The sequence below is a fragment of the Botryllus schlosseri genome, chromosome 13 (assembly GCF_051294905.1).
Source record: "Botryllus schlosseri isolate E-star chromosome 13, Bs_hap1, whole genome shotgun sequence".
NCBI lineage: Eukaryota > Metazoa > Chordata > Ascidiacea > Stolidobranchia > Styelidae > Botryllus > Botryllus schlosseri.
The window spans coordinates 14,103,980-14,129,751 of NC_137248.1; the positions used below are offsets into that span (position 1 = coordinate 14,103,980).

At 40.6% G+C, this 25,772-nt stretch overlaps 1 protein-coding gene across 1 annotated transcript; it reads right to left on the minus strand.

The window, feature by feature from the left end:
* Positions 1-17,898, minus strand: LOC145453629 (uncharacterized). The gene is made up of 3 exons (XM_080331602.1): positions 17,561-17,898; positions 6,254-6,355; positions 1-530 (listed from the first exon to the last, which is right to left on the minus strand). The coding sequence occupies exons 1-3, from the start codon at positions 17,831-17,833 to the stop codon at positions 402-404; spliced, it is 504 nt and encodes a 167-aa protein (XP_080187728.1). The 5' UTR covers positions 17,834-17,898; the 3' UTR covers positions 1-401.
* Between the last annotated feature and the right edge of the window lie 7,874 nt (positions 17,899-25,772).

Genomic DNA, 25,772 nt, shown 5'->3' on the forward strand with positions numbered 1-25,772 from the left:
TATCCGTAACATTCATGATCCGTTACGAAACTTCATGCAATTAGTATGTGTTATTGGAAATTTCTTAAATGGTCACAAGGCTGACGGCTGCATTGTCAAATCCTTTGACTATTTAATGGCATAGAGTTGCAGTGCGATAGAGGATTCAATGCAGGCCTCAAGCAGTGGCAAACAATACACGATGTGCATAAGCGGGTATTGGGCGAAATAGGTAACCACCGACAATTGCAGCAGCAGAGGAACAAGGCAGGTTGCGATGACGGCTTATCCAAGTTCAGGTAATAAAGTGCTCATGTTCATGAATTCAGGTTGCTCGTAATTGTTTTACTCAAACCACTTGAATTATGATGGAGAGTAATCGTGGGTTGTTGATATACTAATGAAACAGACACACCACAATCTCACAACCTGAGCGCAATGTTTGTGACCCAGATGATGATGCCTGCGACTACTCCAATGATGTTCAGATTTTTGGCGGTGTCTGATTTCACCTTTGCTTTTTGAGGATTGGAATACATCAAGGAAGAGACCTGTAAGATATAAAATTGCATATGAAGTTGCTGATGACAGCGTTTGCGAGAACGCACCATATCAAGCCGAATCACCGTGTGGGTCAACATACCCAAAATTCAAATTTTCGATTGATTTTTCAATCACCTCACACCACACCACATGTCAAACATAAAGAAATGATGAAAATTCCAAGTATAGAAAAAATTGTTCTCTATATCTTGTTCCTTGTAGGCATAGTATAATATGGTGTGGCACAAAATTTCAGTATGGAAAATGAAAATGTGCAATTTTGGTATAGAAATATCAAGGTATGGGATGGAAGTACTGACAGATATTTCCATACTTTGGCAGGTTTGCCAGAACCACGACAAAAATCCTATTTTCCATCAGTCACAACGATCGCATATGTCACAAAATAGCTCACCGACAAGTTTCTGTTCAAATCTTGACTGGCCAATTCCTAGTCGAGATATTAGGTCAATAAAGGTTTGCAGTAGAACTAACTTAGAACTCCATACCAAATAAATCGCTTTCTTATTTAAAACCAATCCACATCATTCTTGAGATTTTGAGACTTCCATCTAACTGTTCTCATTTCCATACCATACCATATTATGCCCTGATTGTAGGTAACATGAGCATTCGGAAATGAAGTTTATGAAACCACTCGAGTAGGCTACTTCAAAACTAGTTTGGGGAAAACCACGATAGGACCACCTGCTAGCATAGGAACTGACATAAAATCGTGACCGTTTGTCTGAAGGACTGGGTTATGATGATTCGCGTATAGGTGCATATATTTTCAGTACTTGAATCTGAATCGAGTATTAATTCTAATGAATATACTGAAAATATACCCACCTTGCGAATAAAAGTTAATTTATCAACGAGAATTCTGATTTCGATACTATTTTCCAGTGTGCGGAAGCCTGGAAACCATGGTCATAGGCGGCAACTTACGAGGATGTTACGAGGTCGTGGGTACGGCTGGGCATAATGATTTGAGTACTCAAGTCTGAATCGAGCAATAATCTTAATGATTCGAGTCGAGTAGTAAGATACGATATTTTCGAGTACGGTAAATACACGCTCCTCGCCGCTGCAAGTTAATTCATGAACGAGAATTATGATTTCGATACCTATTTCCCACTGCGGAAGCCTTGAAACCTTGATTGGCCTACCGCAGTATACGAAACATAGTACAAAGCAACGAACGTTACTGGAAATAACATAATTTTGAAGTCATGATTATCCTACAACATTGTCACGAAGTGCAATGAAATCGGTATGGTCGAAAATAATTATACGAAAGTAGCTTTAATGTGATGCATGACAGAACAGGTATTATATTCTTTGTGGGGGCATAAAAGTACATAATTTGTACTAGGACATATTACGTTCCGTTATGACATCATAATGAGTGATACTCGAATATTCGACTCGAAGCAAAATACATGATTCAGAATCGAATCACTCAGGTACACGATTTTGCCCAGCCCTAGTCGTTGCCCCCTCGTACGAAATGCTCAAACGCCCCAGTACAGACTTGAACATCTAGAAAATTTTCAGCTCTTCCAAATTAGATTAGGTTAGAATTACTGAATTTGCAAAAAAAAATCGTAATAGAATGAAATTGTGAATGAGAAATAAATAGGCTACTGCAAAAATCAAATCACAGTGCGTTAACATAACCACGAGAATGGTTAACGTCTGTACACCTAGCTTGGCTCGTTTTGCACTCACCAGGGGTCACCAAGATGCGGGCAACATGCGGCTGGCGATCTGATTTGTGAATTTAGAAGAACGCAAAGTAAAGCATTTTAAAATTGATTTCAGCTTCAAATTATTATTGTTGTTATTTCAAAATAAGCTATTCGCCTGGGCCCAACAACACTATTTCGCACTAGCTGAAAGGGCTTCGGTGTTGTACTAGCGCAGGGGCGAGCAACTTCTCCGATCGGCGGGCCGGATATGGGAAAATGAAGCACTTGGCGGGCCGGATTACAGAATATACACATTATACGTTATACGTCAATCGCGTATTTATCCACCTATACAAGGAATCCATTGTATTTAAAGTAAACTTCAAGTTTGAAACATTGAGTCAACAAACAGTATTTATTGAATTTATTTACAACAGCTATTGAAGTCAATCAGCGATCTGTTGTCGTTCAATATTGTCAAATATTTTTTGAACTCTGGTTGCATGTCATATGCGGAAACCCTTGGAAAAGACTGCACGCGAACACCAGTTATATTGGAACGCGGCCTTCCTCGTTAATTTTCGTGGCAGTGTTGGGATCACGTCACTACCTTCGAGTCACAAGTTTTCTCGCGTCATTGCACATTTTGACTCGAGTCAAGTCAAGTCCCGTCACTTGATTTTCAAAGGTGACTCGGGTCAAGTCAAGTCACTCGGTTTTTGAAGGTGACTCTGGTCAAGTCAAGTCAAGTCACGAGTCAGGTCACTAGTGAAGTCAAGTTGAAATTTCAAATTACTAGCCATGATTAAAGTCATTACATTTTGCTAACTGTTCTAAATACAGATGAAGTACCCATTTATTTGGAATCGACGAACGAATAAACTGTCTGTTTGTTTTCAGACATTCATGGTGTTTGTCGACAACTACATTCATTTACACCAGGCCAATATTCTTCATATTTATTCCTCAACTGCCGACTTATAGCACGACACACTTCTAGGCTTCGTGTAAGACACCGCTTACGCGGATTAACTGGTGAGGAGTAATTGAATGAAGAGTTGATTTTACTCGCAAAAGACGGTGTATCGCTCACACATTCACAGAACTGCTCAACTACGCAATATAGCGTTGTAGCCTCAGTCATATCAGCCAAAATACAGGATAACATACGAAACCTCAGAAAGTTTTAAAATGACATAGTTCAATACCCTACCCGCCTACTTATCCACTATATACAATTATAAACGTATGAGCGATATTCGTTTGATCTAATTTTATACAAGAGGGTTGGTTGGTTGAGGTGAGCAAGTTTACGACAACGTAAGCTGTTGTATAAGCTCCGATCACTGCGTTTGCGATCAATTTATTTGTGATATAACAATGGAGGCTCGGCGAACTTACATGAGATACAGCGATTTAGTCAACATCAATTACTTGACGACTTTAAATTGACTCGTAACTTCTGCTTCGAGTCACGAGTCAATCTGCATTTCTGAAGCGTCGAGTCAAGTCAAGTCATTTTTCCAAGGTGACTCTAGTCAAGTTAAGTCAAGTCATACGAAAAAGGTGACTCGAGTCATCCCAACGCTGGTCCATGGTAGAAAATGTAAGTAGACCCGAACCGAGCAAGTAGTTTAATTTCCATCTTTCTGAGGTTCGCAAACTTATATTCATTCTGTGACACATAAAATTTGTCAATACATTCACAATGAAATTTCACTTTCAGAGTAAAAACTCTCGGCGGGCCGGACGAAATTCCTTCGCAGGCCGGATCCGGCCCGCCGGCTGTATGTTGCCCGCCCCTATACTAGCGCATGGCTACTATTCGTCACACTACTATGACTACTAAGATTGTAAGTTTGGTGTAAGAGTAAGTAATGCGATTGTGGCTTGGCACTGAATTTCCCTACGCCAGAGTGATAGTCTTGTTTACTCACTGCAAAATGCCGTGGACAACCAGGTATTATCAGGAAAACAATAAATTAGAATTACAATTAGAACATAAGACCATTTCACAAATTAGATTAAAATTAGAGCAAAGAAACATTTCACAAATTAGATTAGAATTAGAGCATCGAAACATTTCACGAATTCGATTAGAATTAGATTACTCACATTTCGCTCTAATTAAGTGAAATTAGACAACTAGAATTATCTAGTTGTCCAAGTCTGCCCCAGTAATTTGTAACTAGTAATTAGTAATCAGGCGAATCGACGAGACCCCGTTAGTTACGTCGTCGATCCTGATACGCGCGTGCAATGAGAAGCACCATCCCTATCTTCCCTCTCTACCAAACAGACGATCTCCTTTTCTGAAGGCTAAATTAAATTGTATTTGCCCATACGCGTGTTCAACTAAGTTCATGAGCTAGTTTCGTGATAGTTTTTTTAATTGGAACGCAAAATTGGACAGTATGTTTGTGCATGCCTGCGAATCGTAATTCATTCCTGCGCATATTCGGTAGTCTAACAAGGTTTTGCCAACATCAATTATGAAATGTAGCAATACAGCTTGAATAATATGATGAGAAAACAATAGTCGCGAGCCAATCTACTCAATACGATGCCACAATCAGAACCCATTCGTCCTGTACGCGACGGGCGAGATACTGATCAGATGCACGCTTTCTCGTAAGCGATCATCTATTTCTTGCGGTCTGCTTGATACATTCATACTCCCGAATTGTCGCATAATGTCATTTGTCGGTGTTCCCTTTGATATGAGCACGGCAAATTGTGCACGGTATTGAATTTCGTTGTCAAATATTGATGCATCACGAGAATATGTTCGATTCGTTTGAATGGGAAACATTCTATATATATTCCAATAAACTTGATTGCTGGACTCTAATGGTTTCTATGAATAAGATCGTTGCATTGAATGGAAATAGGACGTTAGATATTTCGGGTCTTGATCTCTTTGCGGCATATGCACAATGCACACCATTATACTCAAAAACTGCTTTGCGAACGAAAATCGGGAAATGCAGTAATGACGCTAAAATCGCTGTTTTAATCTGCAAACAGTTGCCGCGATGAAAGTTACTCAACGCGAAGTCAGAAAATCGTTGTGTTGGCCGTAAGAGACAATTATTGATTCGTTGCGCGCTTTCGTGTTTGTTATCATGGTTCTTGTCTGCTTAAAGCATCATATTCCACAGTTGTCACCTATTACCAGCGATCTTGCCAGTGCGGAGTATATTTCGTAACTCACACGACACATGTTGGGTGAATTACATTGATGCAACAGAAAATTCTCAGTGACATAAATTCCGATTTTTTTCATTGCATTCGAACGCGGGAACCTTCTATATTCCAATAAATTGATCGCCGTTGGACGGACTGAAAACGCAGTTCCACTTGAATGATCGTAGACCGTTTTGAGATTCCTGTCAATGACTCGGATGTATGGCTTTATATTAATGAGTGCAGGACAAGTAATAAAACGTCACATGGTGGTTAACGATGAACAGCAAGTAGTAAAGTGCGTTCTTGTGCTATGTTATGTGACCTACAGAATATGGAATGATTATGATGTAACAGGGGTCCACCACCTCGTACAAACATAAAAGTCAGCGCCTATGACCAAGACCATGGTGGTGATATTGCAGCAACGAAACAGGTGGTGCAAAGCTACCTAGGCTACAGGTAGTGGAATTGAAATGACAGATATCTTTGAATTCAGAATGCACAAACAGGATTGTCACAAAGTGCAATGAAATAGGTATGATCAAAAAATACCAAGGTATCGCTGATGTGATGTAGTAGCGTATGGCATAAAGGGGCATATTTGAACTTTACATGTCATTTGGCTGTTATGACGTTAAAATTGATCAACTCAATTCAGACACAAATCACTCAGGCACTCGATTTTCCCTACCTCTATTCGTCATTCAGACATTCTGAGCATCATAAATACATGGGCTACTCATAGAATGTGCCATAAACATCGATAAAAGATGTGGGAAATTGGTCAGCAAATTGCCAATTGGTAGTTGGGTTTCAGTAACAAAATCATACAGAAATATATATCTCACCTGACAAGATTCAAAGATTGCTGCTATCCCAATGAGAAAGCAACAGAAAAGTGTTGTGAAGACGGATAAGCACATGTATGTGGATATTTCGGGTTTGACCACCTGAAATTCAATGACATAGATAGATTACTGAATTGCCAGTCGAATAAAGAAAATTGATTCGGGAATGAAAAGCTGTACCTGACATATTGTTGTATTTGTATATATATCTATAAGTTGTCCTAAGATTACTATAGTAGTGGTGTGCAGACCTGCTTCATGCGCGAGCAGCATATCATAAATCTTAGCTTTGAAAGAGCCACAACACAAAAATTCAAAAGTACGAATTTAGGGCTTCACAATAAAATATAGGTTACCGATGAAGTTCATTATTGTGTGGTGATACGGTGCGTCTCCACCTGGGCTGCAAAGTGTTTGAAATCAGGCTGATACAAAGTCTAAGCATTGCGGAACCATTAATCCTTCGAGTGATGACGAGAATTTATAGAAGATTTTAGATCGAAAATCTCAATCACATTTTTTGGCCAAATTCTGCAGTTAGCCTATTGTTAGCCTTTACAATACAAATGGAAGAGCCGTATTAACCATTGCCAGCCCGGACACGATTGTGACCTGTGCTGGCGTAATTAATTGTCAAGTTAGTTGTTGAACACAATGATTTATCATTGAGTGATAACCAGGCAGGAAATGTTTACGTGAATTCGATTCGAGAGTTCGTTCGATTGCAAAGTTTTAACCCTGTAGTGCCACCTAGCCTTAAAGTTTACAAGTCTCGCGTAAACCATAAGGAAAGAAACAATACGAAAACAATAAACATATTGTTAATACGCAATAAAATGCATCAATTTATAGTCAGGTTGAACCTCTCTAGCAAAATCGCGAACCACATTAAAGAGCCGCAGTCAAAGGCTGAAAGAGCCGCAGTTTGCCCGCTCCTGCTATATAGGATAAGATGTTGCACATTTTTGTCTTTGATGTTTTTGCAGCATAGGCCACGCCATATTATAATATACATTATACACAATTTGTGCATTTTGCATACCCTGAGTGCATGATGTGCATGTGCATATGCCGCTGGACAAGACTTACACCACGACTCCGTGCTATGCCAGTAATGCTCAGCGCTAAGCGAGGACGTAATGTATAGCGTATACCAGTGTTACTAATCAAGTCTTTTGTCTGACCTGGCCGGAGATTGACCCCACGACCTACCAGTCAAGAAGCTGGATTGGCGGATTACCCACAGTGTTACCAACTCCGGATGGAAGAAAATCGCTAAAACTGTTGACAAAAATCGCTAGATGTCGCTAAATATTGAGAAAAAAGCGCTAAAAAATAGCGCTTAATCTGCGTTAATTGCTAAAGGTGTTAAATTGAACCATAATATCAATACCGTAAACCGGGGTAACTTTGGACTTGAGGGTAACTTTGGACACTAAGCAGTAAAAGCTTTAAATGGTTATTGATGGAAAAGGGTTGCCGCTGGATGTCCAATTCTTTTTCACGAGGCAAGAGTACCACAAGTAGTCTTAATAAAAGATGGATTGATTTCACTACCAGTTAAACTTGACCCAACATTGATAAATTAATGGCAGGGGTCAATTTCATCAAAATTGATGGCCATTAAACTTCTTACAACCAAACATAGATAGCATGTGATTCATAGATTCAAAACTTGGCAGCAGATACCTCTAAGTAGTCTTAATCCATGGCAAAAATCTCAGTGGGCTCACCCTTAGATCAATACAAGAAAATGTGATGTCCAAAGTTGCCCCGTCAAATTTTATCAGAACGGGGTAACTTTGGACAGTGGAAAATGTGATATTTAGAGCTCTGGAAAGTGGCTGCTTCATCTGTGTCAAAGTGTATCGTCAACTATATTCCTTATGACCGGCCTGATGGCTTTTTAAAATGGAATGAGAACGTCAACAAATTAAGAGTTTGCCATAATATGAAAAATGGATAGGCAATGAGCTGAGAGATTGTAATCGGGTGTAATCTACTTCAAAAACTTATCACATACTCCTAAAGATGTGCCTGCTGAATGTGGGATACCGTAAATTATGACAATACATCCATCAGAGGACATAAGAAAGGGAAGTGTATCTTTTAAAGAACAGTAACATATTTGAAATCGGCAATGAATCACGGTAACATGCTTAATGTTTGCTGTCGATTGCTGACACGGCCAGTGGGATACCCCTCATCACCATATGTTATTTATAAGTCCCAATTGGTGAAGGCATGAGGGAAAATCGAGATAAGGGATGGATTAGGGGGCATTGCCCTTCATAAACTACATAATTTTTTTTTTTTGGGGGGGGGTGGATTTGGTAAAAATCATGCAATAGGCCAAACATAAACTATTTTGTTTCAGTTTTAGCCACTGCTCTCATCAACTGTTACCAAATACGCCTCATTTGCGAGGTTTCATAAACAATAGACTGTAAAGGCATACAAAAAACTACATTGTCCAAAGTTACCCCACATGCAGGGGTAACTTTGGACACGGATAATTTACGAAAATAAGGCACTTATTTATGACCATGAAGATTTTGGATTAGGTAATTCTAATCTTTGCTCCATGACCCATGAAAAACACAAAACTTGCCTCCCCTACAACCTAGCATTTCCAAGATACAAAGCGGAATTGTTGAAAATTGTCCAAAGTTACCCCGGTTTACGGTACACTCTTCTCAGCTGTATTTTACTCGTCTGGGGCCAAAGTCACTTATCATATTTCTAGTTCTTAATACGTAATAGTCATCTCTAAGCGGAACAAAACGTGCCGTGTATTTCGGTATAGCAGATCGCATTGCGCAATGATCGCTATACGTGACCACTGACCAGTAGGGCTGCTCAAAAATAACTTTTCCGGATTCCAGCCATTCACGTATTAAATTATCAGGTTACCCTAAAAAACGCTGCACACCAAATTTGGTTCAATTCTAACAAGTATCGGACTCCGCAGATCCAATTAAAATTTTTAATTTATTACGAAAAATAAAAATAAAAAAATTTCTAATTTTTCTGCCAGCCCCATGAAATTGTTGAGCTGTCTTCAAAGACGATGCAAAACAAATTTGAGTCAATTCCGACCAGTAGAAGCGGACTTATGTGAGTTTTTCGTTGATAATTCTCGGATTATCCACCGATCAAGAATGATCCGAGGATTATCATCGAGCGTTAAGCGTTACTTGCTCCATGCGTCCGTGAATACGTGATGCGATGTACCGTAGAAATGCGCTTGACTTCTCCAAATTGAGTTGGAGTAGGCCTACTTGAACACGACATGCTATACTTGACACACTTGTACGCGACATGCAAACTGACCCGACACAACACGACTTGAATCGGGTTTGCCAGCCACTAAAAGTAGAAGACCAACCCGGAGTATGAAATGTAATGAATCTGGTCTTGAACGAAAGCTAGTGTAACACTGATTTCGACAATACGAATTAACTTCTTGTAAAGACAATGGCACGACCTCAAAACAGCCCAGAGTCTGAAAATCGGCATTGATCAGATCAATCGCTGAACGAAATTGGTCATTGTCATATTTATTGTGTTGCGGCGGTGCTATTGTTGGGGCAATGCTGGTTTTCAGACTTCGAGGGCTGTTTTGGGGCGCATGGTTCCATTGTCCTGACGAGATTTTGTACCTTCGAAATCACTGCGGGACTAGCTTTCGATCAAGGCCAATTATATTAAATTTCAGCGCTAAGGTCGCCAGATGTAGCACTGTCAATTATGCTACTTTTTGATTACTTAGCAAGAAGAGACACTGTTTGCCCATGCGTAACCGCCAGGAGTTGCGTATCTATCCGTGGGTTAGTAATCTATCATTAATTTCATTATGTATCATCGGAGTCAGCACTCTGGTGGCAGATGAGTCGCCAGTCGTCGGCCAGAACCGATCTTTATTAGTTATTTTCGGTAAAAAAAGCGCTAAATAATCGCTAAATACCTTTTCAAAAATCGCTAGATTTATCGCTAGGCGCTAGTTCCATATTTTTAGCGCTAAACCGGATGGAAAATCGCCAGCGCGAAAATCGCTAAATTGGCAACACTGATTACCCATGAGTACAAGGAGGAAGTTTTATTTTCATCTGCACCATTGAGATGCTTTGATGATAGTTGCTCCCGACCCATGGATAGAAGGCATCGAATTCAGGCCTATCGTCCATTTAACTCTTGAAATTCAAGACCAATCGTCAATAAACAAATTGTCGTACTACTCATAGTCATCAAACAGTGAAATTCTAGCTGGTGACTCCGACATCTTTGGCCTGCGCCAAGTAGTGACTATGTAACAGCCTTGAGTCATCTGCCACCCACGAGGAAAAATGGTGCACCATGCTGCTGTTGTTGCTTGTGGCGTGGTATTCACGGGTGTTTTCGACTACAAACGTCACAAAACAAGCTTTCAGTTTAGCTTAGTAAGCTATATATATCTGAGCAATTCCAATCCTTTGAGTATGGACCGGTAACTGATAATATGATGATAATTTTAGTGCACCATATCGTTCGTCCAGAATAGAAAGGGCCTATGTCCATTTTTCATAATTTCACACTTTTTTGATTTTTCTAGTATATGGATACAGCTCTTTCATATGGCAAGGAGACCTTCTCAATTCTCATATATTGGGCCTGTTCCTTGACTTGATGTGACATAGGCCAAATACTTTTGATTACATTTGAGAATAGAAGGGGCCTATGTCCAAGATTTTTGTTTTTCCTCCCCGAATGGACATAGGCCATGATTAATGCTCACTAATTGTGGTATTGTGATGTGCATCATGTGAACCATGGCACAAAGTAGTGTATGGCGGCGGCCTTTGGTCGTGGTCGGGGAGAAGCGAGAGAGCGGTGGGGGAGTGTGCACGTGTTGCGTCAGTTGTCGTTGTTTTCTACTTTTGAATACATACATCTTAATTACAAGCTATCGCGGCCAAGATGGCAAACGTAAAGGTTACGGACATCGTTAAGAATTATGTGGATTGGGAGACGTCAGGCGACTTTGCTGAATGGATAGAGAAATTGGAATTGGTTGCCGAACTGAAAAAGATGAAGGAGTCTCTTGTGACTACATTACCGTTATTGCTCGAAGGGCCGGCATTTGCGGTGTATAAACAATTGTCCGAGGAGACCAGAAAAGACTACGAACTGGTTAAAGGAGAAATGTTGGCAGCTTTTGGAGTGGATTGCTATGTGGCATATGAACAGTTCCGTAACAGGGTACTTCAAGCGGGGGAATCAGTTGATGTATTCTTGTCTGATTTGAAAAGGCTGGGAACGTTGATAGGGTTGAGCGGGGCTGCGGCAGAGCCAATAATCAAGTGTGCATTCGTTGCTGGTCTGCATGCGGATGTCAAGATACAGCTTAAGTCTGCCGCCGAGGTGGAGAATTTGGAATTGAGCGCTATTGCAAAAAGGGCACGGATATTATTATCCACAAGAGATGGTGAAAGTGTGTTCTGTGCGGCTGGGGCTCGACGTAGAGTGGACGGCCCCTGTTACAGGTGTCATAATGTGGGTCACATCGCCAGAGACTGCCCGAATGGAAATAATACTGGTGCTGTACGAGGCCAAGGATTTTATGACAGTGTCCAGCGGCAGTGCTTTGCATGTGGACAATGGGGACATATGGCCTGGCAATGTAGAGGATTGCCGGCTGCGGGAAAAGACCTAGGAGGGACGTTGGCACCGGACGTCCCCTCCGCATCGCATTAGGGGGAAGAAAGGTGCTACCATTTGTGCCTGTGGAGATTTGTGGCATTGTGACAAATGGTCTTGTTGACACTGGTTGTGAACAGTCAGTTATTCGTGAAGACCTGTGTAAGCAATTGGGTTTTACACTTAAAGGACCGTATAGTGTTGTAGAAATGTTGAATGGGGCACTCACTAATTGCCCAGGGGAGGTTCGGGCCAAGGTGACGATTGATGGTGTTGTTGTAGAGACTGAGTTTTTAGTGGCTTCAGATTTGGTGTATGATGCGAAAATAGTTCTGGGGGATGATATGGTGAAAGCGCTTGGTGGCGTTGCAGTTGATGCTGAGCTCAACGCGAAGTTTGGGCTTCCAGTGATCAGGACATGTGCTGTGACGAAGGTGGTTTCAGAAAGTCAGCCAGTGGAAAAAGTTGACTGCGACTACCAAGCTATGTTTGAAGGGGTGAAGTGGACGGTGAACGATGGCGAGGTGCGGAAATGGAAGAGAGATGGAGAACTGCCTGTGGTGGCAGAAACCCTGACCAAAAGAGAGTTATTTTCAGTCTTTGGGAAGTTGATTGGACACTACCCAGTGGCTGGATGGTTGAGAGTGGCATGCAGTTACGTGGAAAGACTAACCGACAAAGTTGAATGGGATGCAGTTGTTTCAGGACAAGTGAAGACTCTGGCCGGAGAGATAATGGCCAAGGTGCGGAGACAAGATCCAGTCAGTGGGAGTTGGCAAATGTCTCCAGGTGGTCGGGTGGAAGTGTGGTGTGACGCGAGCAATCTGGCGGTAGGATGCTGCGTGAGAGTAAATGGTGCCGTTGTAGAAGACGCGGCGTGGATGCGGAAGCAGGATGATTTTATGCATATCAATGTTGCGGAGTTGGAAGCCGTCGTGAAAGGTCTAAGCATGGTGCTGAAGTGGAACATGAAGAACATTGAAGTGGTTACGGACTCGGCTAGTGTGTACAATTGGGTAAAGTCGATACTGGAAAACAGCCACAGACCAAAAGTGGGTGGGCTAAGCGAGATGATCACAAAACGTCGGTTGGGAATAATCTCGCAGCTTATTGAAGAGAACAATCTCAAAGTGACAATCCGTTTGGTTCCATCAGCCAAAAACATTGCTGACTCCTTGACAAGGGTCCCGAAGACCTGGCTGCAGCAGGTGGCAGTATGTAAAGAGAGGATTTCTCTGAAATCGAGGAATGCGAAGCGTTTCACCCCATGGAGAGAGGGAACCGTGACAGAAATAGTTGCAGACGCTGCGGTAGAAGGGTATGGAAGAAACGAGCATGTTGCTGATGTCAAGCACATGGTGGGGAAGCGACGGAAGGTTGCTGGTGGTAGTAATGTTCCTTCAAGAACTGTGGAATTGGTGTTCGATGAGGAAAATTTGGAGGATGACTGGAGGTATGACGAATTTGAACTGCTGGATGAACCTGAACCGCCTGATGACATCAGTCAAAGAGAAATGGTCTTCAACGAGGGGGGCAGGGAGTATTACAACCCTGAACCTCCTGATAAGAGTAATCAAACATCAGATGCCGATCAAGAAGCTGAATGTTCTATTCGAGATAGGGCCCCGCCAAGATGGTTGGCCGACTACCGTGTTGATTTATGATTGTTTGTTTTACCTTAGCTGGGGGGTTTCTATGTTTGCTTGCTTGGTTATGTTGCTGTCGTTGGGTCACCATTGTAACTGTACGCTTATTGTGATCTTTAGATCAGGGGGGAATGTGGTATTGTGATGTGCATCATGTGAACCATTGCACAAAGTAGTGTATGGCGGCGGCCTTTGGTCGTGGTCGGGGAGAAGCGAGAGAGCGGTGGGGGAGTGTGCACGTGTTGCGTCAGTTGTCGTTGTTTTCTACTTTTGAATACATACATCTTAATTACACTAATATACTGGGACATAGGCCCATTTGACTCAATATTGGGACATAGGCCCCCATGTGTCAATCCTTTTCAATCCGTCTTTTTAGACATTATGATGCTGTATTTTGTGAGCAATGACAGTTAACCATTGAAGCAAATGCATTTTTGCATTTTTCAACCACAAGTGTTGTAGACAACATGTACCGAGTTCATTAGAATGTCGCAGTTTTGATAGGTCTTGAAATTGAAGGAAGTTCAGCAACCACCGTTTTTGTTTTATACAAATTTAAAACTGAGAAACGACTAAAATATAGTCAATAACATACATAATGATTCTATTTACAGTTTATAGTGAAGACATTTTACCTATTCCTAATAAATCTCCTCACTGTTTCACCTCAAATGAATCACTCTTCAAGAAGCTGTATACGTTGTGGCTGTATAAGAGTCTTTGAATGGACTCAAGTTAACTTGTAATTACTTTCCATGTCATGTTTTATCCCGTTGCCTTATGCTTCCTGTTTGCTATGCTTACTATGAGAGTGGAGTATGATTGATTCCTATTGTACGAGGGTGGCAGTGTTCTTATCAGGCGCGTAGCCAGCCGAAAAATAAGAGGGGGGTTTGAAATAAAAGGGGGGGGTTTCGATTTTCCCCGTATTCAGTAACATAGCATTGACTCATTAGGGTTAAGTACATGTGATGCGTAAATAACGATTATACAACATCCCCGTGTTAGCGATTATAGGCGTATGATAAGCTTGTCGACGAGTCCGGAAGTGCTGTTAATTAGCGACTCCCTGATCTGTCGTGAACAATGAAATACGCACACGTCGAACATTTGAATACGCGCGCTTATCAACGCGCTGAACAATTAAATTCGCGTGCTTATCAAAGCATCCAACAATTAAATACGCCCGCTCATCAATGCGTCTTGCGTCTTACGTCCTACGTAGCCTCGGCGACGATTTGCGCAAGTAAAAATGTACGAGTTTTTATGGAATACGTGCTATAATGACGCCGATTTCAGGTGGTTCAAACCTTTACCTCTTAGGCCTATAACTCAAGCCTACTGGACTATAACTGAAGACTAGTGGAAATCAATTACGCATGTACATTGTACATATGCGTCGAACATGATTGCGGACATTCGATGCCATTCAGTTACGAGATGTCACTCTTTAATCACAATCGCTAATCAGCATATACTTAATAGCATTTTATCCAAGCCATCGAGAAATAGGAGCCAAAGCAATAAAGCATGGTAGGCCCAAGACGCGGTAGTTAGACTAGCGATATCTTCAGGACTAGGCCTATTCCAGATGCGATTGTGTAGGCCAGCGAAGATATCGTGCACACCAAGCCAATGCAGATGTGATTGTGAAGGCCAGTGACGATATCGTGCGCCGCGGGCCTATTGCAGATGTGATTATTCAAGCCAGCGAAATTAGGCTTGTTGGAGACGCGGTAAATCAGGCTAGTAATGATTGCCGAACGCGCGACAATGAATGACCTGATTTCGCCAATCATCTCAGCGGGAGATCGTGTCGCGTTACATTGTGCAGTGCACAGACGAATATCGCTAATTAGCAACACGCCTTTCATTAATTGGCCGCGTTTCGTTAATTCGCCGCACGCAATACTGATAATATGACTTATTGAATTGCAACCGAGTATTAGCGTCAGAGCAAGGTTTCGCGTTAAAGGAGGGGGTTTCGCGTTTGTAAAGGAGGGGGTTTCGCGTTTGTAAAGGGGGGGGGGGTTTGACCCCGAACCCCCCCCCTGGCTACGCGCCGGGTTCTTATAGCTTTTTTTTTCAATCAAAGAAACTATAGCGCAACTGGCATCAATACTGATAGCTGGTGTTTTGAAGGTTCATTGAGCAGATGCTTATGTCATCACTGTTACATGTCTTTCCACTGCCTGGTTGTGGCAAGGATAACTGACCCTTAATGGTGATGATCATAGGTTTCCCAGCTCGTGATCAGACAAGGTCTTGATTGCGATGCAGGTGGCTGTTCAATATTTTTGAGGTTTAAGTTGACAATTTGGTGGAAAGATTAGGCCTTGATGTTGATAACTGGAATTTGGAAGAATCTGATGCTGGTGTCAATGTTGCTGCTTTAGGGTTTGGTTTCATTTATACATCCTCCTTCAAAGTCGTCAATTGGAACCAGATCTGCAATATTTAAAGGCTGGGCTCATCGTTCATTCAATACGGTTGACTCTCGCATCTCAAATTTCAAAGTACTATGTGGGACAGAGTCGTCCATCGAGAAATCTGAACTGTCTTGCTCAATTCTGCATGGAGGTTTATTTTCCGTTATGGTTTGAAATAAAAATGCACAATTCCATTGTAGATGGTGCTAAAAATTTCCACAATATAGTTTCCCGTGTCACAAAGCTGACTGATACCCGAATTCACTCCCTTGCACTATCTTTGCTACGAAGAAATGCTCATTTTGAACATCCAGAAAATATTTTGCTGGGAATGCTTTGGTGACGAGGAGGGAAACGTCCGAAGATTTACAGAAACAAGATTACAGCTATGCGCAGAACAACCACACCATACCAAATTCCAATTATGAATTTGAAGGAAGATATATAAATGACACCAAATCTAAAAACAGCGACATTGAGCATCAGTTTCTTCCAAATTCCAGTTATCAACATCAAGGCTTATTCTTTCCACCAAATTGTCAACTTAAACCACAAGGATATTGAACAACCGCCTGCAATCAAGACCTTGTCAGATGTCGAGGTGGAAAACCTAAGATCATCACCATTAAGGCTCAGTTATCCTTGCCACAACCAGCAGTGGAAAGACATTAAAACGTGGTTACTGAAGCATCTACCCATGTTTCAGGATTTAAACGGAGAGATAGCCTCATCAGACGAAAGCTGAAGTCTTGAAAGCAGATGAAATCTTTCAATACTAAACATGATTTTAATGTTTGTGCACACTGATACTCATATGATACTGCTACAAAAATTTTCTGTTTCCAGTATAGAATTGATGTTTGTGTTTTGAATGTGCATTTTCAATTTTTGTGCTTTCATTCAGGAGCTTTGTGACAAAAATGATACAAACCCTACGACAGCATTTTGGTAAGAAATCTCATGCGGGCCGTTGTTATAAACTTACCGATATCGTGACGCTGCACTACCAATGAACGCTGTTTTAAATACAGTATTAGCAGTCTCTATTCGATGCCCGAGCCCTATTTATGCTTGGAGGGGGTTTCATTTGTTTGAGCAAGTTTTGAAAAGTGGTTCTAATTGATTGGGTATGTTGCTCAGTCATAAGATCAATCACTACACGCTTTTGACATCCTACCCACTGCTTCAGTGCTTAATTTTACCTATAAAATCAGAAATTTGCTTGTAACTTTTTTTCTGCTCATTTTTAAGAGTAAGTTCTATGGAAGTGAGATAGAAACATGTTGCTTCTGCATCTTTTAAGCCCAAAACTGAATTTCTAGTGTAAGTGATGATCAAGATATGGCGAAATTAGCTGTTTTTGGCTCGTTCGGTGAAATTGCACGACCACTAGAGGGTGTACGAACCCAAAATTATGATAGAATTTGTTTACTATTTGGCATTACATATCAAGACCCTTTTTTGAAATTCAAAAATTTTCATTTTTCACTCCACCCTAGGGGGCACACAACTATATTTGTACATATATAAATGATCTGCAAAGGTTACCTTACCATTGGCTGAGCTTCACGCTGAATCGTTTGTTGGGTGATCACCAAATAAGGCTGATACCCCATAATTTGTGGCACAGGTTCGTGGTTAGCATCTCCCAGTGGTTGATCCCCTAAGATTTGTGGTTCAGTTGTCCGGTTAGCCCCTCTCGTTGGATGATATACCATGCCTCCCAGCGGCTGATAATGCGGAGGAGGTATCGAGTATGATGTATATACAGGCTGCTGCTGAAGCACTGAATGTCGGTCATTTCCCTCAGATGCCTTTGAATCCATTGTTATAAATATGAAAGCTTTTAAACAATGTAGCTATTGACTGGAAAATACATCAGTGTTAGTGTAGTGATTTCTAGCAAGATATTAGTTTTCCAAGGCAGTAGCTTACATTCAATCTGCTGTCTTGATACATACCGTAGTAATTTTGACAAAATTCATTCAATGCTCATTGCTCAATTACATAACAAGTAGGCCAACTCAGGATTATAAAGATTCATCGATTATTGTCTTCCTTTCATTTCTCGATCCCGAACCAAATGATGATCTTAATTGATATTTTTTTAGATGTAGGCCTGAATTTTTCCCTGCAACTGTAGGCGCCAACTTACGAGGACTGGAGGCCAACTGGAGGCCACCTCATCACTATATTTACGAGGTGGCGGCCACCTCGTACAAAATGCTAAAACGCCCCAGTAATTTGCAACTAGTTATTAGTAGAGCAACTTTTTGCAACTTTTTTTACAGCTTCAGGCAGCTTCCTAAATACTCGTAAGATATGTAGAATGCTGTTTCAAGCTGTTTGAAGGAATTTTATAGTGCAACTTTTTGTAACATTTTTTCATGAAACTATTTTCGATTTTGGTGAAATACACGGCCAAATTCGACTGAAACACCGTAAATCAGCACCGAAGTAAGGCTTTTACGGGTATTTCGGGAGCTGAGCTGGAAAAGTTACCTTTTTTTTAGTCAATCTGGGAAGTTGATCTTTTTTTTTAGTCAGTCTGGGAAGTGTGGTCAAAATGCAACTTCTGCTACTTTTTTCAAGAATAAATGCAACTTTCCACGGATTTAACTGCAACAAAAACTTGCCCTAGTTATTAGTAATTAGGCAAATAGACGCGACCTCGTTAGAGACGTCGTCTATTTTGATACGCGCGTAGAAAACTGAGAAGCACCATCCCCGATCTACTCTCTCGACCAAATAGACGTTCTCGTTTTCTAATGTCTTGTAGAGTGTTTCTCTTTTACGAATCGAGTACCTTCAATTTGCTTTTAACTACACTGCGTATCACCTGGCTCCTGAATGATTTGTTTTACACACATGTATCGGTATTGAAATTGATTAGTTGATACTGATATTACTATACCTTAACACCAATAAATAGCAAGTAAACCCAATTAAGTGAGATTGATGCAATTGTTTCTCCTGCAAAAGCTTGTCTAACAGGGGTGTAGAATTACTCACAGCACATCAAAGATTATTGATCCATTAAATTACATACCTGGCAGTCAGACTTAATGACTATAAAGTGAATGCACAATATCAAAACTAGCTCGGTGTGTGGGAATAATGACCCGTCTGCAATCTTTGGTTTCCAGATCAATACTACGAACCATATATTTTTCTCTTTTCCACTTTCACCTGCAATATGGAATCGTAGTATGGGGAAGTGCATGCAAAACATTTCTGTGCAGAATTCGAACCCTGCAAAACCGTGCGATACGGCTGATCTCATCTGTGTCTTTACGTACCAAACTATCGCCTTACTACCGTAAGCACCGAATTTTGCAAGTTGACGACCTATATCGCTTCGAAGTATCAAAAGTCATTCACAAATATTTTTCCAATAGTTTGCCTCCTGTGTTTGATGACTTTTTCATGCCTGCTAAAAATGTCCACTCCCATTACACGAGATCCTCGTCTAAAGGAAATATCTACTTACCCCCACCCAATAGCAACTTAACTAAGAGGTCCATCGACTACTCGGGACCTATCATCTGGAATGCATTGCCACCACATATCCGTGAATTGCCCTATAATAGATTCAAAAAAGCCCTACTTGATCACCTCTTATCGTTACACTAACACTGTTGCCCTACCTCGCCCAGACATTGCTTCATTGATCATTTGCTACCATCGTTTAATTTTTCTTCTATTTTATTTTTTTAACTACTGTAACTTTTTTTACAGCCAGACTGTTTAGAGTCAAGTGTACCTGTTTGATGCTGGTGTGATCAGACTAGATGACCCTCACGGTCTTATCGATCATTCCTATCTAATACCGAATACTGTGCATGCATATTTTCTGTACCACCACCACTGCCGTGTGTTATGTATTTTGGTTTGATGAAAAATAAAGACTCTCTCTCTCTCTCTCACACACTGCCAGGTTAAGACAGGGATCTTGATTTCGCTTTTTGCAGGGTTCGTATCATGATACCGTTTTAAGAGGTGGGGCTCTGTGGCGGCATTAAGAAGGGTTTTTGTACAAGCCGCACATTGTGGCAAGCATTATCCTTGGTGTTCGAACTAAATGAATTGATAATTGTATATTCGGGATTATATATGTATTCCGATATGGTGAATTTTATCCTGATCATCATCCTGCTGGTGCATTTTGATAAAAGTCGACTCCATGGCACACAAATGAAAGTGTGAATGACGAAAAATTATTGAGACGACAGAATTCGCATACTCGGAAAGGGTCGTTCACTTTCATGTGCCTTGGAGTCGACTTTTATCAAAATACACCAACCAAGGCTGGGTCAATAAAAAGAGCTCGTGTATCATCTAAAAATAGTACATTGAACGCTCTCGTTTTTGACATTTCATGCTGGTGACGTCATATTTTGTGCTACGTTTGTTGATATACGATGTTCTTTTGAATTCTCCACTTGATGATGACGATTACCCCTTACGAGTGTCAGCCGAAAATATTCGGGTTCATTTCAATATGTATATACTATTCAATTGTATATAGAAGTTCTGTATCTCCAAGAAGCTGTTCAATTTTTATATAATAAAGAGAAACTTCCTTCTCTTGTAGCAATGCGGCTACTGGCTGGAATTGAACTAAATTTGGTGTGTAGGCTTAAATTAGGTAAACTAACAATTTTATCAAGTCCCCAGTACGATTGGAGAAAAAAGTCATTCCTGATCACCCCACATACATACACCCTACACCAATCGAATTAAAAACACTCTTAATTGACAATGTATATGCCTGGTTTCTGTGTTTGAATATTGATAATAGATTTACTTAAACTGTGATAATTGATCAAAAGAGTAAGACAATGACATTGAAATGACCAAACTAATCCTATTCTACTGATAGCTTAACTTAATACCAAAACGATCCTATCCCTAATGCACATGCACTAAACAGTGAATCAGGGTTGCCGACTGCAGGATAGCTCTGCCCTCTGCGTACTAAATTATTCGTAAAATAGTGCCAAACTGACTGAAAAAGTGCCAAATTATCTTCAGTATAGGTTATTTGAAATGTCCGTATATAGAGAATGGAGCTGAAACAGTCAATTATCCCCCTGAACATTGTGCGTGTCTTAATCAGATGAAAATATAATCAGACGAATATTGATTAATTAGGCTGCAGAAGGAAGATCGTACATTTTGGTGGAATTTATTTTGCTCTGCATAGGGTTGTCAAGTCAAGTAGAATCTGTAAAAGTTCATAGATCTAGAACAAAAGCGGAATGAAGACGAACTAGGCCTTCTTTCCAGTGGATCAGCTTCCTTAATGGCATCACGAATTATATAGGCCTACGCCCTTAGCCCTTAACGATCTAGTTTTGTACTGGGTTCATATATCTGCATGTCTAGTAGGCCTAGTCCAACAGGTGAATGATAGTTTGCATTACAAACCGGGTTTTGTCCTATGCCTGCGACTCAATATTTCGACGTACGGTACCGTAATCCAAGATAACAATTCATGGGCACCTATATGCCCACAGTCATTCCATATTTCTCAAATCCTAACATTGAATACATTCTCAGTTGCCAAACTGCAGGAAAATCAGCGTATATTCCGAAATTTCGCTGATAACTGCGCCACCGGACATATCACAACACTGCTGGGTATGCTATAGATACCTGTGACGTAACAATAACACTGAGTACATGTCTCTACGTGGCGGGAGTGTTGTGAACACTGAGCTATATGAGGAGTTAGCGACACCTTAAGGCCGTACGGCGGCATACGGTACAAGCATAGCCTTTACAAAGGGTATGGTACAAGGATACGGTATCCTATGGTGCAAGGATACAGTGGCGATAAAGGTCTTAGGTCCAAACTCCAGACTTGGACAACTAGAAAATTTTTAGCGTTACTTAATTGGATTAGAATTAGAGCTGCACATTTTTAGATTAATAGTAGAATTGGGGCTACACAGCTTTTTCCAAATTCGATTAGAATGGGGGAGTTCCACTTCATTTTGGACACGCGGTGGCGATAAAGATCACTCGACCCAAATCTGTTTTGTTGCTATATGCTTTGCTATGGGACTGGATTAAACATGGACCTAATTTCGTCTCTTGACGTACAACGAGGATGGTGAAAGTATCCATATCAATATAAATAATCCATATGGATATCAAATAACTGTTAGCCGACGAAAATGATGCTATTTCTTGGCGTCTTGTCCTCGTGAAGGAAGTGCTGAAATTATGATTCTATCCTTATCACCAACTGCAATGGTTCTATCATTATTATTTTCTCCATTTAGCAGCCAATACTACACCAGGTTGGACTAAATTCAACACAAACCCTTTCTAGATATATTCATGTCATTTCAATACCCGAGTCCTGTCCTTTAATCTAATCACTATCTGTTGCTGTTGGTGTATTTAAATAATAAAATACTAATAATACCAACTAAATCTCATCCTCTCTGATGATTCACAATTAAACGATGTAGCAGTTGTATTGTTGCAGTTATAATACTAATAAAACCAAATCTCATCCTCTCTGATCATTGACAATTAAACGATGTACCAGTTGTATTGTTGCAGTTATCTTGTTGAATAAAATGGAACAGAAAAAATGAAGTCGCAAAGCGTATATAGTCTATAAAGCAGAGGTTCTCGAGTATTTTTGCCCGACCCTGAAAATGAATTGTATGGTAAGCACATAAACTTTGGAATATAAAATTATAAGAAACGTATTACACATGCTCACTTATTACATAATTCTGAGGAAGAAGGAATGTCAACCTGCTATTTGAGAAACCCATGTATGGGATTGCATTCAGACACGAAGCAAAACACTACGGTGTAAACCCAATTCATACAAATAGCATCACCATATCCAAGAACATTTAACGAGAATACTAATGCGAAATTGTAGATGGTAAAACACAAAAATGAGCTTGTGAGCCTTAGTCATTCTTGATCATCAAGTTTGAACTTGAAAATCTTGAAGCTTTTAGCAAAGTTCATTGCGCTGTCAACATAATATGTATCAGATAGGCTACATATAATAAGAGTCCAGGTAGCAAGCAACCGACAATATTCCTGTTTTGCTGAAGTCATTATGAGATCGTTTGCTTCACTGTCTTACAACTAAACCTATAATTTCCAAGTCTTTCTGTTGGAAGTACAAAAAATACGCCATCCTTTCAATATCCGACAGTGTTCATGGATATCTTGAACGCAACAGAGAGCTCGTAATCCAGACCGGAAACAGTGGTTGTTTAGGCCAATAAGTTGCGCATGACAGAAGGTGTACTTGCATAGAATAATTAAGAATGAAGCAAAGTTGTGTGTAGACTTGCCACCAATTCCACTCAGGCTCATAATCATCACTGGATTTACTCATCTTCACTGATACTCCTCTGGCTTCAATGTCCAACTGCTGTGATTCAATCCATACGGTAGGCAACGCACCAGAATGTCAAAGAAGAAGTTGAAGTGACTGTACTTGAAAAAAGTACCGATACCATATTTAATGGATTTATCATCGGAATGATGGTGGTTGCTTTTCACTATCAACTATCAAATAGGCTATGCTTCTTTCGATAACGGATGAATTACTATAGATTCAGCGATCCCCTTTTCCAAATTGTTGAATTGTCAGAATAAGATGCCGTGACTGATGACTCTACAGTTTATTCTTTTGCAACAGCTTTTGACACTGACGTCTCTTCTGCAACCTCTTTCATTGAAAACAGATGAGGCTGCCTCAATTGAAGTTTCATCAGCTTCATGGTAATTCAAACGCATGATTTTTATATGTTGTAGGACCTCACAGCATCATTTCATAATTTTCCATACCACACAACACTCATGGGTGAACTGATTTACTGCAGGGGAAGCAGGATAAATTATGTTGGTGAACTGATATTCTGCAGACAACTTTTCCAGGACCAGGCATCCTCCATACCTCTTCTTCGTAAACGGAACCATCCTCCCGATAACTTTCTGTTTCTAATTGATGCATCTTTTGATATCAATTGACTATCATCCTTAGGCAATGAGGAACATAACAACAGCCATATCATACGACTCTAGAAAATTAACAGCAATGTAAGCTACCTGGATGTCAATGTCCATCACGAGGACAACACGCCAAGAAATAGCATCATTATAGTCGACTAACAGCTATTTGATATCCATATGGATAATTTATATAGATATGGATAGTTTCACCATCCTCGTCGCACCTCAAGAGACGAAATTGGGTCGATGTTTAGCCCAATCCCATAGTAAAGCATATAGCAACAAAACAGATTTGGGTCGAGTTATCTTTATCGCCTCCGCGTGTCCAAAATGAAGTGGAACTCCCCATTAGAATTACCAAGTTTGCAAAATGGATGAAATTGTGTATGAGAATTAAATACAGCAATAATCAAGTTCATATCAAATCCCAATGCATTCCCATAACCAGAGGTGGTCAAAGTAGTCACCGTCGCTATTAGGTAGAAGTAGAAGTAACTTTGGAATTTCTACTCAAGTAGAAGGAGGAGTGGCGGTTCACAAGTAAGTAAGTAGGTATCCTACGCCTATTTTTGCCTAAAAAACTGAAAACTATCCAGTCAAAGTAGAAGTAGTCTAAAATCATAACTACTTAGTAAGTAGTGCGAGTTGATAAAATCTACTTCAACTACTTCAAAAAGTAGAAGTACTTCGTTACTGACCACCTCAGCCCATAACCATGAGAATGGTTCATGTCTGTACTAACAACAAGCTTGGCAATGCCACCAACATTGTTGAGCAGAGAGCAAACACCAATTGTATGAATGTGAGCATCACAGAGAATTTTTTTTGTACGAAATCCCAAAAATATCACACGCATATTGACAGATATCTCTGAGACCGTGGCGACTCACACTTATACCCAGAGCTGCCATCGACATTGACCCAAAAATAAGGACAGTCGAAAAATTAAAATAGCAGTAAAAAGTGTTTTTCTACATACTTATACGAGCCGTGGCCTATCACATTCCATACTTTTCGCCAAAAATAATCTGCTCCAGCGACCTCTAGTTATTAGAAAGTGCTTCATGGATCTCACGACAGCTCCTTTACTCAGGGCACTTCGTCAGTTTCCCCCCTCAAAAAAAGCACTTTGGTCCTTGACCCCCCATAGAGTTATAGACCAAACTTCTACACCTCGTTGTGATTAGAGGCATCAACAGAGATGGAAAAAGGCTGCATACCAAGTTCAGACAAAATCATTTTTTGAGCACAAGGAGCAAGAACTCTAGTAACAATGCTGTAGTCTTGGTCCTGGCCGAAGCAAACTTCTTTGCGATGTTGGAATCGGGGGATATTGCTTTGAACAATTGCGATGTGCAATCGGTGGGGAGTAATGATTGCTGTTGTTTGACAGTATGGAATGTCCAGATACCCTCCGCAGCAGCTGCCTTGTAGTCTGTGGTCGTTGGTAGGGCTGGGCAAAATCGAGTACCTGAGTGATTCGACTCTGAATCACGGAATCACTTGATTCCGATTTGAGTACTCGAATCACTGTGGCCAGGCCTAGTCGTTGGTGCTGATCGACTTGTGGAAAAATTGTTCATCGACTCGCTCGAATTAATCCTTATGACACACTTCTTAGAGTTTTTGGGTATCAATGTGAGTTGAAATAGCGGTCTTTACTGTGGCCTCCAGGTTAATGTCACAATAAGCCTTTTCACATGCAGTTATTTGGTATCACGACACACCTGAAGGCGTCATAAGATTTCCAGTCGATCGGTTATG

Bases quoted from the DNA above. Each gene is read 5' to 3' on its own strand.
- LOC145453629 (XM_080331602.1), bottom strand. From the start codon at position 17,833: ATGGATTCAAAGGCATCTGAGGGAAATGACCGACATTCAGTGCTTCAG. The intron at 6,356-17,560 runs GTAAGGTAACCT...ATTGAATTTCAG, and splicing joins AGCGTGAAGCTCAGCCAATG to GTGGTCAAACCCGAAATATC. The intron at 531-6,253 runs GTGAGATATATA...TATATCTTACAG, and splicing joins CAATCTTTGAATCTTGTCAG to GTCTCTTCCTTGATGTATTC.